Source organism: Dama dama, chromosome 30, assembly GCF_033118175.1.
Source record: "Dama dama isolate Ldn47 chromosome 30, ASM3311817v1, whole genome shotgun sequence".
Taxonomy (NCBI): domain Eukaryota; kingdom Metazoa; phylum Chordata; class Mammalia; order Artiodactyla; family Cervidae; genus Dama; species Dama dama.
Window position 1 is genome coordinate 29,740,052 of NC_083710.1, and position 18,468 is coordinate 29,758,519.

At 32.1% G+C, this 18,468-nt stretch overlaps 1 protein-coding gene across 1 annotated transcript in view; it reads right to left on the reverse strand.

The window, feature by feature from the left end:
• Positions 1–18,468, reverse strand: part of NBEA (neurobeachin) — a 649,896-nt gene that overhangs the window by 416,914 nt on the left and 214,514 nt on the right. Inside the window, exons 26-29 of the mRNA XM_061133617.1 lie at positions 16,291–16,421; positions 12,440–12,547; positions 8,580–8,748; positions 7,044–7,139 (exon numbers count right to left, since the gene is read on the reverse strand). Of these exons, the coding sequence (XP_060989600.1) occupies positions 7,044–7,139; positions 8,580–8,748; positions 12,440–12,547; positions 16,291–16,421 (504 nt within the window). The remainder of the gene's footprint in view (positions 1–7,043; positions 7,140–8,579; positions 8,749–12,439; positions 12,548–16,290; positions 16,422–18,468) is intronic.

Sequence of the window (18,468 nt, forward strand, 5' to 3'; positions counted from 1 at the left end):
TCTTGAAGATCTCAGTTCAGGTACTGTTGAAGCCTCACTTGGAGAGTTTTGAGCATTACTTTGCTAGCGTGTGAGAATGTGCAGATATGCAGTAGTTTGAATATTCTTTGGCATTTCCTTTCTTTGGGATTGGAATGAAAATTGACCTTTTCCAGTGTTGTGGCTACTGCTGAGTTTTCCAAATTGGCTGGCATATTGAGTGTAGCACCTTCACAGCATCATCTTTTAGATTTGAAATAGCTCAGCTGGAATTCTATCACCTCCATTAGCTTTGTTCTTAGTGATGCTTCGTAAGGCCCACTTGATTTTGCACTCCAGGATATCTGGCTTTAGGTGAGTGATCATACCATCATGGTTATCTGGATCATTAAGACTTTTTTTGTATAGTTCTTCTGTATATTCTTGCCACCTCTTTTTAATATTTCTGCTTCTGTTAGGTCCATAGTGTTTCTGTCCTTTATTGTGCACATTGTTACATGAAATGTTCCCTTGGTATCTCTAATTATCTTGAAGAGATCTCTAATCTTTCCATTCTATTGTTTTCCTCTATTTCTAAATTAAATTAGGTTTCTTTTTTTGTATGGTCTCATGAAAGCGTTAGTCACTAAGTTGTGTCTGACTCTTTGTGGCCCCATGGACTGTAGAAGTTCAGGCTCCTATATCCATGGAATTCTTCAGGCATGAATACTGGAGTGGGTAGTCATTGCCTTCTCAAGTGGATCTTCCCAACCCAGGGACTGAACCCAGGTCTCCCTCACTGCAGGCAGATTTTTTAACATCTGATGTACCAAGGCTCATAATACTGTGAAATTTTATTTTTCAGAATACAACATAGCTTGCAATTATATTATTTAATTGTGTGGTTTTTAAAAGTGTATTTCTTTCACTAGAATGGTACCTACATAAAGATAAAACCTTAGTGACCACTATTATGTATCTCTAATACCTAGTATGTAACAGGAAACAGTTTATTTATCCAGCAAATACATACTGAATAAATCTTAAAGTAAACTGAAAGAAAGATTAAATTAGAAGACAAAAGAAAAAAAGAGGTGGCAGGCTTTTGTTGGCTTCCTTTACTAATACCAAAAGCAGACATTTATTTTAAAGAGTAGAAGTTTTAGAAAAATATTTGCTAGGAGTAACTGAAAATCACATGATTTTCACCTCTAAATAATATAAAATATATAGTGTATCTGACATCAACCTGTAATTAGAACTCGAATATAACTGTATTTAAAAATATAAGATTATTTCTAGGTATTAATTAAATAAAAACTGAGTGGTAAAAATATTTGTATATACACTGTTGGCATATACTTCATTGTTTCCTTTCTATACAATTCTAAGAGTAAAATTAGTAGGTTAAGGATTATGAATATTTTTATGCTATGCAAAATGCACATATTTGCATTCTCACCCTTCAAAATTTTACCCAACTTGAAAATTATGGTGCAGTTTTGCTTCAACATAAATGTATTGATTATTAGTAGACTTTTTACTTTTTTTCAATCTTTTATTTTATATAAGAGTATAGCTGATTAACAATGCTGTAATGATTATTAGTAGATGTACCTAAATCTTCCTTATTTGTACTTACATTGCCTTTTTGTTGTTAACTGTTCAGTTTTCTTGTTTTATATTTTTTCATCACTATGATACATTCTTTTAATTGATCTGCAAGAGCTCTTTACTTACTAAGGCTTTTATTTATTAACCTTTGTCAATAAATATAAATTTTTTCCTGTTTGCATTTTTTCTGTTACTTTTGTTAATATTTTTAGAGATGCAGAGAGATAAAACTTTTTAGCCATATTTTTACAACTTCATATTTTGATGTTATGATTTAAAACATCTTTTCTTATTTAAAATATTAATTTTAATTTTCTTGAATTATGTTCAGTTTCCTTTTTAGCTTTACATTTTAATACATCTGGAATTTATTTAGCATGATATATGAAATAAGGATATAAATTAAATTTTTTTCAATTGGCTACCTCATTTGCTAATCCTACCACTTGCCAAATACTTCTCCTCAACTTTGGTTAGAAAAGTTATTTTTATCATATATGAGATACTCATACAAATTCCAGCCTGTTTGTCAACTCTTTATGCCATATGTCTATTCTTATACAAGTAGCACAATACCCTAATTATTAAAAAGAATTATAAAGTAGTTCTTTTCCCTGACAATAAATTATTAGAGGAAAACTATACAACATATTTATGTTTAAGTTCACTTAAATATTAATATTGTTTTAAACCTAATGGGAAATAATTAACATAAAACTTCTATTGCAACTAGGACATGTCATCATTAAAAATTTATTTTCTGCTTTTAGTGTTTATTAATTAAATACATTTTATGTCTACCATCAGTATTCAACTTTAAAAAAACCTGTTCAGCATTCTCACTGGCTTACTCATTTACTTAATAAATATTTACTGTATTAACTTCTAAGTGTCATGCTAGGATTAGGGATTACCTTCTTCAAGCACACATTCTAATAGACAATTAAACAAATAAATAAACTGTATAAATTCAAGAAGGGAAATAAAGAGGATGCTATGATAGAAAATAAGGTTATTGTGGGTGGAAGTTACTTCGCTATGGTAGCAGGTAAAAGCTTCTGTGAGGAGGCAATGACCTGTAGCCAGACACCTGAAGAATGAGTACTCTCCAGTCATATGAAATACAGGGAAGAGAGCCAAAACCTAGGAACAACAAACAAAGATCACGAGACAGGAAAGTGCTTGGCATAATTAAAGAACTAAAAGTTAGTTTGATTGTGACATAGTGAGCAAATGCAAGAACCACATAAAATGAAGTTAGGAAGGTTGTGATATTTTACTCTAAACATTATGAGAAATGTTTTATGTTAAAAAGAGACATAACCTCATTTATATTTCAAAATGAACTTCAGCAAAACTATAAAAAAAAAGAACAAAGATTAAAAAGACAAGAGGTAGCCAGGACATGGAAGCAACCTAGATGTCCATCAGCAGATGAATGGATAAGGAAGCTGTGGTACATATACACAATGGAATATTACTCAGCCATTAAAAAGAATTCATTGAATCAGTTCTATTGAGATGGATGAAACTGGAGCCCATTATACAGAGTGAAGTAAGCCAGAAAGATAAAGACCAATACAGTATACTAATGCATATATATGGAATTTAAAAAGATGTTAACAATAACCCTTAATAATGCAAAACAGGAAAAGAGACACAGCTGTACAGAACAGACGTTTAGACTCTGTGGGAGAAGGCGAGGGTGGGATGTTCAGAGAGAACAGCATTGAAACAAGTATACTATCAAGGGTGAAACAGATCACCAGCCCAGGTTGGATGCATGAGATAAGCGCTCAGGGCTGGTGCGCTGGGAAGACCCAGAGGGATGGGATGGAGAGGGAGGCGGGAGGGGGGATCGGAATGGGGAACACATGTAAATCCATGGCTGATTCATGTCAATGTATGGCAAAAACCACTACAATATTGTAAAGTAATTAGCCTCCAACTAATAAAAATAAATGGAAAAAAAAAAAAGACAAGAGGTGAAAAAATCACTTAAGAGATGATTGTAGTAATCCAGGGAAGTCAGAACCAGAGTACTCTTGCCACAATTAAGACATTTTAACTTTGTTCACAAAACTATAGAAATTTATTAGAAATTTTTAGAAAGAAAAATCATGACATTGGCTCTATTAGAAAATATTTATTATATGAATATATTATATTAAATATAAATTATATTTCATTACATTATTTTATTATTTTATATAATAGTGTTACTTAAGATTTTGTCATCAGTAACAGACTAGCGACAAGTCCAATGAAGAAACTATACAATACTCAAAGAAGTATTGTATTCAAAGCTATGGCTTTGAACTGAAGAACTATCAAAGATGAAGAAGACAGAGGCCAAAGAGCTAGTTCATAATTTTTTGAAAGGCTTAATCATGAGGAGAAAAAAGGGAGTGAAATGTGAAGGAGCTGAAGAATAGTCCAGATCAGTCTTCTCAAAACAGAAAATAAAGCACCATAGCTTGTATTATTTGACTCCATAGACATAAATTTAAATTTTGATAAATATAATCAGAATGAAGGTAACAATGGCGAAAAAATATAAAATTATCCATGTTGTTCACTGAGAGTGTGTGCATAGGTGATCAATCTAGACAAATGTCATTATACTTGTAACTTTTTCAGTACACATAATAAATAAAAAGTTTTAAGCAAAGAGTGATTCACCCAAAGAAATGTCTCTATAAACATTTTGAACAAATATTGGGAATATAAGTACTTAAAGTTTATAGTGTGATGAAGTTTTTGCTTATGAACTTATCTAAGTAGAAATGGCAAATATTAGTACTCATGGGAATAAAATATAGCTTGCCTATTTTTGTTTTGTTTTAATAACATGCAGAATAGAGAAAGCTATTTTATAGAGGTATGTTGACAGAATGAGAATTCCGAGAGCTCAGAATATGTATCTACTTTACAACTTTTATACAAAACGAAGCTAGAAATACTGTATCTTCAAAATATATCCTCAATGTTTATCAACATTCAATTCCAATAATTTATATCATATAGTTATAACCAAGCATAAATATAGCTCAATTAAAGATTCCATTTTCATAAATTTCTTAATTATGAATCCTCTTTTAATGAAAAATACAAGACATTTTATTGAAAACATAAAATGATAGGAGATAACTTTTCAAGATGAGCAAAATTAAGATCACTCTTAAAGATTGAGATACTTTACTGGTAATAACTATCAAATATAAAATAATGTTATTAAAATAATTATTATTAAACTATGGAAAATGTAGAAACTGCATACTACCAAATTATAACTTTTATTTTTGCCCTTTAATCTATTCTGATACATGCTGCAATCTCTCCTGCTTCGAAGTACTGAGTTCATTTAACAAATATTATATGTCTGACAAAGAAGCCAGTCCTATTACATATTTACAACTGGAATAAAACTGTTTTCTTATTTTGCAAAAATACTATGAATTGACTTTGCATTTCCAACATCATCAATAGAACTTTTCTTCTTAATAACCACTGCATGACAGCATGCAGTAATAGTCATTTATGATCACCTTCCATATTATCACATAATAAAGAGAAGAGGAAATTCACCACATCAACCTTAAAGTAATCAAAATTTTAAAATACCCTTAAGACCTTTGTGCATTTCAGTTAAAACTGTTTCATAGCAAACCTTTCTAGATAAAAAAAGCAGTGCATAGATATTCTGATGCAGGCTTCTGAATCTGGTTAGCTACTCCAGAGTTTACTCCAGTCACTGCAGTTAACCTTTTAGAACAGACTTCTACACAAAACAAACTCCAGACAACAATCCAATCTAATCTAGTCTAATCCTTCTTAGTTTATACAACTCAGAGTTAGATACTTTTTGTAAGCGCTAAAAGCTGAAAAGAATTTTTTTCCTTTATATTATCATTGTGTTCAAATTTGTAGATTTATTTTTAAAAAATCAGTGCATTCAAATTATAATAAACACTTTGCTGCTTTATTTGTTCTATGAGTTGGTCTTCCATATCATTAGCTGATGGACGAAGACACTGGTGATCATCTGGAGTTCAGGTACCTTCTCTAAAATTACTCCTGTTATTGGCAGAATTCATTATGTTGATGTTTGTAGGCTTAAGTCCCCCACTTTCTTGCTGACTGTTAGCCAGGAGGTACTCTCAGCTTCTACAAGGCAATCTCAGGTCTTTGCTGTATGGTCACTTCCACCTCAGCAACAAAGAACTTTCTTTATGTCATATCCCTTTCACACTGAGGTGCTCTCACATCCTGTTCTAAACAAGCCAGAGAAAACTCTCCACCTTTACAGGGCTAGTGTGATTAGGTTACTTGAGCCATCTGTATAATTACCTTTTCTTAAAAGCAACTGTGCTAACATATATTACGTAACCTAGTCACAAGAATAAAATCCATCATATTCACTGTCCCAGGAACTATGTAGAGTGTGCACACAGGAAAATCCTGGATCAGGGGTTGGGGGCAGAGTTTGGCTCACCTTTGCTCGTCACAGAATAATCTCATGTTACTCTTAACCATAGGCATCATTCTGGCTGTTTTATTTTTCATCTCTGAAACTTTCAATTGGTTCTTTAAAAATGCTTTCATTTTTCTCTGTATTAATTTTTTCCTTCATATTGAAAAACATCTTGGACATACTTACAATAGCTGTTTGAATGCCCTGATCTGACAACTCTGCAATATGTATGTATCCCTTCTGAATCTGCTTCCGTTGATTTTTTTGTTTCCAGCTTATGCATCACATTTTTTTTCTTTGCACACTTAACAATTTTTATTGATGCTTAATGTTGAATAATTGCATTGCTTGGAGAATTTTTTGTATTCCTTTGAAAAGGGTTGGAATTTTGTTCTGACAGAAAGTTAAATAATTATAGATCACTGTGATGCTTTCAAGGCTTGTTTAAAATCTTTTTACTTGTCATTCTATAGCAGCCTTCATTTTAGAGCTAATTTGGTCCCACTAACAAGGTGGGACTTTTCTGTGATCTCTTCTGCATGGCCACCACCGTGCATCTTATTATCCATATAATTAGGCAGCCTTAATTTGAAGATGATACTTAAAGAAATATAATGGAATACAAATATAAAAACTATATTTTGCTCTCAATAAGTGAAAGTGAAGTTACTCAGTCATGTCTGATTCTTTGCAACCCCATGGACTGTAGCCTACCAGGCTCCTGCATCCACGGGATTCTCCAGGCAAGAATACTGGAGTGGGTTGCCAATTCCTTCTCCAGGGGAATCTTCCCGACCCAGGGATCGAACCTGGGTCTCCTATACTGCAAGCAGACGCTTTACCATAGCCAGGTACAAATACAATGTATTATATCTCCATGAAACCTGAGTCGTATGCTGAGGTGTTTATAAACAACTACATTAATGGATGGTTATTGTATAACAATTGATGAAATTTAAGAATACCCAAACAGGTCAGGAGATGAGGTCAATATTACCTTTGTAAAATGAGTGGGCAAAGCTCTGCTCAGGAATTAACTTGGCAAGGAATCCATGGTTCAAACTTGGATGAGGGATAGATGGTATGACCACAACTGTGGAGAAAATCATGGAATCAAATTTGAGCCAGCATGTAACAACCTGCAACATGGTCCACTGAAGATCCAAGACAATTCTATATCACTGCAACATGCAAACAGTACTAGCAATAAAGACTGTGTCTCTGGAGGAAGGAAAGAAGTTATGTATTAAGAGAAAGGAAATAACATACTTGTTAAGTAGAGTCATTTTAGCAACAAACACAGAGACATACAAACACACAAGAAAATCAGAACTGGAAGGTTCACTAAAATATTGCTTGCTTTATACATACATGACTGAATGCATTAAAAATGAAGAGACAGTTGATTAACATATAGAGTCTCTGTGTTTTAAATGGTTAAAAGAAAGAAACTGGAATGTTAGGATAACATTTAATTTGTCAAGTAAAAAGTTAAAAGTAAGATTATACTATAAATACCACATTTATGTACTCAAAATAAATATAGCATGCAACAAAAAAGAATTAAAGTTAAACATAATCTGTATTTCCATACAGAAACAAAAAGTAAATGAGATATGACATGATTATGGAAAACGAAATGCAGAGATTTGACCACTAATTTCTACTCGTTTTTTAAAATATTCAATTAATGTATATATCATATGCATTTATTTAGGAAGGATAATTTCTATTACAAACTAATCTAGTGGTACCTGAAATAATCACTGGGCTGCTAAGGCAACACTGCAAACAATAGAGAAACAACCCTGATGTAAACACCTGGCAGGAAATGCAATAGACTAAAGGCATCCTGTGATATTAAAATATTAGTTGCCAAAAAATGTGTTTATCATTTCCAAGCAGAGTAAACAAAGCTGATAATACATGAACTCCCACAAAATAAGCATCTTCTATAGATGAGAAAGACAACATGACCCAAAACGGTTCACTGCTGTCTAGAAATTTTTTACTTTAGTTGATTTAACTTTGGTATAAAATTCAGAATGTATGTTTGTTTATTATAAATCTCTGGCTGAATATTTAGATACTGAAATAACTATACATATTGAAAGAAAGAAAGGGAGACAGAAAGAAAGAAAGATGCTACTGAACTTGGCTACAAAGATTTATAGTTTGGCTTACTGTTGGTTTTGAACTACTCTATAAGGACCTCCTACTTTCATATGTTTATAAAGGTTAAAAACAATACATTTAAAATATATGAGTTATTTGTATATTAAGTAGTAGCATAGATGTTTTATGTTAATAAACAGAAAAACTTAACCCAAAACCCTGATAAAATGAGAATACAACAAATATCATTCTACATTTTTGTGTAATTAAACAAGATTAAATTGCCATTTATATACTGCCTACTTATAAATACTTGAGATGATTATGAATAGAACCAGTCTAAATCTAGATGTAAAAATTAAATAAAAAGGAGATAAATGATGATGAAATTTCAAATAATTAGAAAAATGTTAAGTACCTGTACTTGTTGGTGAATTTATTTCTTGTCTGATGTTTCTACCTGGTTGGCTTCCAGTTCTTGCAGTCTCTCGCTGGGGTTCTAAAATGTCACGATACTTGGAAACCATCAGAACCGAAATGAAGTAAACAACAGCTAGAGCTAAGAACTGTGCCTGCTTGCTATCATCCTGCATAAAATGAAAAGGTAGTTTTGACACTCAGAAAATTTTAAGTATAAGCTCTCAGAGTATAAGAAACTATTCCTGTCTTATTTTCTTTATGGAGGAAAACATATGACATTTAACTTTTGCTGAAACTTGGTAAGCATATACTGTTAGCATTATCTAAGTATATATTAAAAAAAAAAAAACTCTAGAAACATACCATCTGATTTATAGGTTGAAATGTAAGTTAAAAAAATGAGAATGTTAAAATTTTGCTGAATATGCCACAAAATTTATTATTTGTCCTCTTCACTAGCATCTATTACATCTATAACATCAGAGAATGCATATTTATAAGATATGCAGATAGCACAATTTGAAAAGAAAAATTTAATGTCTGGCTAAAAATGTCAAGAGTTTCAAATACTATAACTGAAAAATAGTAACAGAATAAAGTTACTATTGGAATACAGATACAATTCTAACATATTACTACCTGAACAGGAAATATGAGTAAAATAAGGGAGATACAAAAATCAGGGAGCATAAAGCATGAATTTTATACAAGTTCAATATGGCAGCTTCAGAAAAAGCTAATGCAATGTTTGACACATGAACAGATAAAAATAAATAACAGCCCCACTATTCTGTACTGGAAAAATAACCTCATTTTTCCAGTGCAGAATTGGGAGCCATTATTTGAGGCTCCAAATTTCAAAAGCTCAATGACAAAATGAAGAAGTTATTCCAGAGGATAGCAGTGAAGTGGTAAAAGATCTGAAAAAGATTGACCATGTTAGCATAAACAGATAATAGTTATTCATTTCTTTGAAGCAGAACTGCATATAACATTGAAAGCTCTATCGAAAAAGCCTAGGTAATTATCCTATAGGGATAAAAATGTTAAATGACCTCTAAAACTATTTTCAGATTAGACTATATTTAAGGAATCATAAATAGATGGTTATTAGGCCTTTTTTCTAAGTTAGGTAAAAGTGATGCTTCAAACCAAAACCGCAAGTAATTACCACAGCCCATAGATAAAACAGAAATAAGGAAAACAAACGTGCATTAACGTCTATTAATTCCATAAACAGTCACTTTACATTCATTACTTCATTTAAGCACTATGTGAACAAGACTCAAAATTTATGTGCCATTTGTCAGAAAAAAAAAGCAAACAAGAAATATTTACAGATGACTTAATACTCTGAAATAGAATTAGTATAGGTAATGGAGAAAACGACCCAAATAGATTACATTTGTCCTGAAATATTGTGAATTTAGTGTTTCATACTCTGTGGGTAACAGACAGCTTTTAAATACATTACTTTTCCTTATATACCTAAATTTTAAAATCTCATATGTTTCTGAACTTAAGGCAACCTAAAGTGACCTGAACAGTTCAAAGGTCAAGTAGAAATCTTATAATATCTACAACTGATTTTAAAATATAACAATTAAAAAATACTTTCAAATTTTGGAGATTATTTAAAAGAAAAAAAGTTTTCCTTGGAGTTTATGAAATATGGTGGTAAAAGAGAGAGAATGCTTTGGAATAGCCTAATTTGGGATTCTGACTCTACCTCATCCTAGCTGTGTGATCTTAATACTTCTCAGTCTTAAGCTTTCTCTTAACCTTTTACTGAAAGCTGAGGGTAATATATATGTGTCTGATACACAGTGTAAATTGAATGAACAAAAGTTATGTTACCTCAATGATGTTTGGAAGGAACACCTGAACATTCCCTTCCTTCAGGAAGAAGGCTAATAAGAACCATTGTAGGGTTATCTGATATACAATAGTTACATTAACATCCATAGATACTAGAAAAATTATACAATCCACCATAATAACCTGATACAGAACTTACTAACAATTTTAAGGCAATGTCACACAACATAAATTCCTTCTATGTTAGGTCTGAGTGAATCTCTTGGAGATGAAAACATGATCCGTGTTTAAATCATCTATCATTTAAAAAAAAATTCTTCCACAATACATTTTTTTTTCAGGATAAATAATTCCCATTTCTGAATGGTTAAACTATTAGTAAGTATTTTTTTCTAAGTCCATATTATGCAGATCCTTACAACAAGATTTTTACACTATTAATGTGTTTTATCTCCCATTTTAAAAATTACTTTACTTTTATTATGAAAGCAATATAAATTCATTATAAAAAACTGAAAATTTAAAAAAGTACAAAATAAAAAGTGTTTACCTAGAGATAATAACTGGCAGCATTTGGATGCCTTTTTTTAAATGAAGGTGAACATGTGCATGTACGTATACTTGACACACAAAAATGCAGTATTTGTGTAGTCTAAGTACTTTCGTATAGTGCTTCTTTCCCTTACAATATATCATGAGTATTTTACATGTCACAAAGTTTCCCTCAAAAATATGATTTTAATAGCTATATAACTTTTTGCTAAGTGAATATACTGCGATTTATTATGCTCTGTGTTGGATATTTATGGTGTTGCCAATTTTCCTGAGGACAGCTCTGATAAGCACATGATGAGTAGAACCAATGGGTCATAGGCATCAAATCTGTAAGAGCTTTAACACAATGTAAAAAGCTATTTAAAAAGTTTATCCAATTTCTACTCCTACCAGTGATAAATGATAGAGCACTTTCAGTATACCTTTGTAATGACAGATACTATTATTTTAAATTTTTAGTTTTTTGGTAAAAATATCTTACTCTGGTTTAATTTGCATTTCTTAGACTGCTAGTTACACTGACTTTTAAATCATATCTTTATCACCTTATTTTCATATATCATATCTACTGCCTATTTTTCTGTTGGTACGGTTGCAATTTTCTTAGTGATTTATAAGAACTGTTATACATTAAAAAGAATGTGAATTTTTCTATTATATATTTCTACCATGTAGTATGTATTAAATATTTTAACCACTTTCTCAAGTACAAAGTACTCTATCCAAGTTATTATTAAATGCAAATTTAAAATATAAATGTCTATGTTTCATAAATCATCAATTAAAAAAAGAAAAATAGAATCCAAAATTGCTGATAAATAACAACTGTAATAAGAAGTACTACCAACATTGAGTCTGCTGTGAAATGCTATGGATGCTTCTACACAGTTTGTGGAAGGGCCAATCTTATTTTTACTTACTTTGAATAATTGATCATATAATCGGAGGGGTCTATGAAATTGTATCTTTAAGCTATATTTTCAATACGCTTTAAAAAAAAGCAATCTTTCTAACTCAAATTCCCATTGGTATCTCTATTTCTAAATGCAGATTCTTCTCTCAAAAGTAGTTGCCCCCAAAAGTAATTCCCAAGAATATCTTTATGAAGTAATCTCTTTTACCAATAATACAAGGAACATTGATAATAAAAAAATATTCAGAACCTAGAGATGGAGCAAGGAATACTAAAAGACAGGAATTGTTATTCAAGATAAAATCAGCTATAACCTTCGAAGTTATCTCCATTCTTAGTATACATACAAATTAACTATAATTTTCACATCATTAAAAAGTAACATGAGTAAGCTTTCAGAGAAAGCTAAGCTCAATCATTTTACAAGCAGAAGCGCATTAGAAACCTACAATCCCTGACACTAGGACACTGAGTTTTAAAATGCAAGTTTCCTATGAAATTGAAATTATTTTACACAAATTACAGTGAAAAGTGTTCTTTTTTTTCTGGGAAATCAAACAGGCGTAACTCACCACATCCCGAAAGACAACTGCACGTAGGCGATTGATATCAACATCCTGAAGAAGCCTATCGGGATCCTTAATTGGAGAAAGGTTACCTGGAACATTCTCTAGAGGAGTCTTAAAAAAGAGAGAGAATTGTGAAAAAATAGTGTAATACAGAAATTTATATTAATTTCTATTAATAATACCTTCAATTTTGTAATTAAGCTGGCCACACACTTTACCTCCTCTTATCACTGAACAATATTTATTGACAATAATGTTATAAGTGGGCACTTCTGTTCTCTTCTACTTTTACCATGGTTTCACTTACTAATGTTCTTGTTCTTCATCTGCATAGCTACTGCTATAGATAAAGGCTGGAGGACTGTGGCAGAAAAAAAGACTAAACTCTTACTCTGGGCTCAAATCTCTCCTGTGTGACCTGAAGCTTGTTACTAACTTTTTCTAAGCTTTACATTCCCTACCTCTAGTTAACAAGCCTCTTTAAGTCATCAGGTTCATTTATCTGTCATGTTTTCATAATATGTGAGATTATTATGTTACATTATTATATGAAATTTCATCTGTGAAAGCATTCCATGATCCACAAAAAGTCAGAAAAGGTAAGCAAAAAATGTTTTACTCAGGCCTTAATATTAAAGCTGAAAGACATTAAAGATCATTACCACTAAAATCCTTTTTATATCAGAAGACACAAAAATCCACTAATTTTAGGTAACATGTCACATAGCAAACTCGTAAGACTGCCAAGATCCCTGAAACTCAGTCAAGTACTTTTTCCACTTACAAAACATAAGAATTGTGTGAATTAAATTAGATAATGTATGTCAAGTATCAAATACAACTCCTGCATATAAAAGTAACTTTTATTATTTTATTTATTTTATTATTAAATAATAATAAACAGGCCTCCTTCTATTTTCTATAAACCTCAACTATACTATTCCACTCTTAAATTAAAATATTTGATTCTCTTGCAGCACACGAGTACAGTATTTGAAGGTTGATAGTTACTTTACTTCCATTACAATTCCAAAACTTACCAGCTATATAAGCTTAGGTGAGCTTAGCTTTAATATTTAAATAATAGGCTAATGATCTTTATCAAAGGATGATTAAAGAAATAATATACTATTTACAATACAGCTGAAAAAACTACATATATTTTAATTTACATACTATTTTACAGTTTACAAAGTACTTCTATGTCCATAATCTAATGAGACATGTGTTTTGTAGGAAAATCTTATTTAATACATCCTTTTTAGAAAATATAAAAAATGAGGCCCAAAGAAAATGTGTGGCTAACGCAAGTCCACTCAGGTTCACAACATGTTGAAATTATAACTATGGTTTACTTACTCAAGTGCCACATTAAAAATGCATAAAAATGGGGAAACAACTCTCACAAACTTGGTTCACTGATTCTCTGTTTTGAAACATGTTTTCTTACCAAGTCAGCTTTTCCTCTAGTAGTTCTATATCCATAACTTATAATCTAATTTTCATTGTTAAGGTTCTTTCTAAAAGGACAGATTAGCTCAAATATCACGAATTTCCTGCTCATTGAGCTTTTCTGTCCATATTCTATCATCAGTGTACTATTAGGTTGGTATACAAGTAATTGTGGTCCAGACCATGAATTTTAAATCATTATAACTAGGCTGAAACACATCTTTATTAATCAAAACAGGAACCATTACAATCAACACATTTTGCCAGCAAGAAATAAGTTTTGCTTATTCCTGTAGCATAAAAATCTATGCTTCAGGATTCAGTGAACTCTTGGAAAACTTTTCTGCTTCTTGATGGTTGTGGAACCGTTTTTCCCTGCAAAAAGGTGTCAAGAGGCTTGAAGAAGTGGTACTCGATTGGTGAGAATTCAGGTGAATAAGGCAGCTGAGGCAAAACTTTGAAGTTCAATCCATTTAACTTTTGAAGTGTTGGTTGTGCAATGTGTAGTCGGGTGTTGTTGTGGAGAAAAACTGGGTACTTTTTGTTGACCAACACTGGCTGCAGGCATTGCAGTTTTTGGTGCAGCTCATTGATTTGCTGAACAATTACTTTTGCACCAACCTAATACTTGGTTTGACAGGCCTGAAAAGCTCCCTATTATATACTGAATTAGCTACAGTCACCTTTAAGATCTAAGCACTCAAAAATACTAACTTACTTATTTCATGACATATATATTGATTGGTTAACTCCTAGAGAGAGGAAAGGAATTAGCATTAGTTAAATGCTCACTTCATTTCTCAAATTACTAAAAACTTTAACATATTACTGTTTTTTATTTAACTCATACAAAGACCATATAAATTAAGATATATGTCCACTTTAAAGACTGGAAAACTGAGGAACATGAGACTAAGAAATTTGTTTCATTTCACAAAACCAGTAAGTGGTAGAGGCAAGATACAAACTCAGAACTGTTTGATTCTAGAGTCTGTGCTCTTTGATAAAGTATTCACAGTGCTATACACAATCTGCAACTGAATAGATGTAACAGGCATGAACACACTCTCAAGTAACGTACAGTCTCCTGTGCCTACACAAATAACTAGAAGCAACACTGCTAATGTGTTTACATTTAATTTTCTAAGCAACGGAGGGCTTTGTGGAGACTCGTCAACAGTAAAATAATATATGGTTTAATTATTCTAGGAATGTGTCCCTAACAGTAGTGAAAAAGTAAGAGGCTATAAAACAGATAAGCTAAATGTGTGGTTGTTCTGACTGAAAACTGCAAAAGTTTGAAGCAATAGAATTTTTTTTAATGAATTAAACTCTTACTTCATTCCTTCACTTATTGAAACTTCACTGGTCAGTGTCAAACATCTAACTACAAGCACCATGAGTGGTAAAGAGACATACTGAGTTTTACAGAAATATCAAACAAAGGAACCTCCTCTAGACTGAGCTGGCAGTGAAGGTATTAGAAAACATTTTACTCAAAGTTGAACTTAAGCTAATGCCAAAAGTGGAACATATTTACTGGGGTGAAAAATAAGGATGGGAACTTGAAGAAAAACAAAGCCATGTAAAAGTTAAAAAGTTAAAAAAATTCTTCTGATGAACTGTATGAAGTCTACAGTGTGACTGAAATAAAACAGTAATACATAAATAAAAGAGTAAAAGCAAGGGTAAGAGATTCCAAGCTGTAGCTGAAGTAAGCAACAAAAACATACAGGAACTAAAAATCGCTACTGAAACTTTGGAAGTGATGCAAATGGTCATATGTAACTATGAACATATGTTAAATAGAGCTAATTTAGAATGACAATCACTGCTGCATTCTGAAACACTGTATACCATACATGCTCATTTCATGGGTATTCAACAATTTTTGTTGAATGCCATGGGAATTCTATCCCCCAAAGCATAACCATTTAAAAAGTACATTATTCATACACAGAACTTGGTGAAAATTTAACTATTGAAGTTAGTAATAGTTAAGAACTTTTCAGCTATGAACTGATATAATCTTTATAAGAATCATATGAATTAGAAATTACTAGAATCTTCCTTTGAAAAATGAAAGTGTTAGTCGCTCAGTTGTGTCCGACTCTTTGCGACTCAATGGACTGGAGCCCATCAGGCTCCTCTATCCATGGAATTCTCCATGCAAGAATACTGGAATGGATAGTCATTCATTCCCTTCTCCAAGGGATCTTTCTGATCCAGAGACTGAACCCATGTCTATGCATTGCAGGCCAATTCTTTAGCATCTGAGCCACCAGGGAAGCCTAACAATTTGGAAGAAAAGAAGCCAGCACTGGAGACTCCTTGTCACTTTGTGCTCACAAACTTAAAAAAAAAAAGGCAAGTTATATTTAACTTAGAAAATGTTTAATTACCTTGGAAGCTGCTGTGGCAGTCACACCTTGGGGAGCTTCTTGAGGTTTACTGCTTCCAAGGGAAGATTTGTTCCCTCTGTCTCTCTGTCTCTGCCGACATTCTAAACAGTTTCTCACAGCAACACAGCAAACTATTTTAAAGAATGAAAGCATATTATTAATATAAATTGTTGACTCTGATGTTATTTTTAAAAGTTGCTTGGTTCTTTCTTTCAACTTTCACCATCCCGCTATTGTTCATAAAATCAACCAGATCAATAACTATTTTTAATTAGAAAATACAGTAATGAAAAGCACACAAAAAAATTCATGTAATTAAAAAAGTGAAAACAAATTACCATGAACTATCAACCAATGCAAGAAACAACACTACTAGGATATTTGAGGCTCCCAATATATCCTTCCTTATTCTATCCCCTTCCATCCTTCAAAATTCTTAAATTTTGGATTAAAATTAATTAAAAATGTATTCATATTTGATGATTTTTTAAAATAATAATTATCTGCCCATAATTTGACTATCTTTTGACTATACAGAGCACGGCTCCCCATTTTAGGAAATAATAACGAGGTACGTCTGTACAGCCGCATCTCACAAGTCCCAATATCAACTTGTTTTCATGGTGGCAAAGTCACCTTCATCAACAAACATTCAATAATTACGTACTTGCTTTCTATTTACTTAATTATTACAAGAAGCAGCAAAGCATAGTAATAAATAGTACAGATTTTGGAATCAGTCCCCATAAACTTGAATCTGGCTTTGCCACTTATGAGCTGTGTGATCTTGGGCCAGCTGCTTCAACTACCTGTGCCTCAGTCTCCTCATGTGTAAAATGAGTACAAACACAGTGACTTCCTTAGAGGACTACCCTGAGGATTAGCTGGATCGATATATGCAAAGTGCTTAGAAGAGTAAACAGTACATATTGATACATAATTGTTTACCTCATTATTACTCACTTATAAAACTTCCCTGTGAATGATGAAAACCAAATCTGCTAAAAATTACCATTTAAAAAATGAGATCAGCTGTAAAACTTAGGAATATATTCAGAAATAAAAGTTCTAAATAACCAAATAAATGCTGTTTTTAAGATATTCAGGCATTAAAAAATATTTCTCTTTCTTACAAAGCTCAATCTGTCAGCTATTATTAAATACCAATGGAAATGTCCTTATGGCCCACAGTAAATAATCCTACACCTCTTGGCTGAAGTTATCCATGTGGTCAATCTCTCCCTAATAGAATGTGAAATGATTCATCGCAGGAAATACAAAATGGCAGTAAAAAGTAGATTTATTCCACCATTCTTAAATCAAGCTCTTATTTCTTTCTTGGATTAGAAACTTGTACCCTGAAACTATACATATGAAGATTTTTACATAACCTTTTAAATAATTGGTGAAAAGAATACATGTCAAGAACATCCTATCAAATGCCTTATTACTTTCTCATATCCTCCCTGTTCGCACTCTAAGGCAAGTATGAAAACAGTAGCCATTTTTGTCTGAAAACAGTAGTTGTCTGGTCCCCTGTATGACTAAACAGTAAAATTAAATTTTGCCTTTATAAAAGGTAAAAGATGTAAGAATGAATACTGCCTAAGGAATTGGTCAAATTTACTAAGAGTTTTCAGGGCTAAATTTTATTTGTAGCACAAGATAGCAACAAAAAAATCATAGCTATAGTAATATCTACTAGTATTAAATGTTCATTCTGAAAAACAGTGAGACTGGCATAGTCAATTTTATTCTTTAGCATTGTTTATAAAACTATGCTATGGGTTTTCTGATGTATTTGTGGGCCCAGGATAATCGGCCTGTGTTTTCATGTACAGAAAAAGAAAAGAATTCATAAATGGATTTACATTAAAATCACTTCAACGAAAAATGCTATTGTCCTACTGATTTTGAAAGAGCTCAAAATATATTTGACTTTATTTCAAATTTCGTTGTTGTTCAGTCTCTAAGTTGTGTCCGACTCTGCAACCCCATAGACTGCAGCACACCTGTCCTTCACTCTCTCCCAGTGTGCTCAAATTCACAGTTCATTAAGTCAGGATACTATCTAACCATCTCAATCCTATGCTGTCCCCTTCTCCTTTTGTCTTCAATCTTTCCCAGCATCATGGTCTTTTCCAATGAGTCAGCTCTTCGCATCAGGTGGCCAAAGTG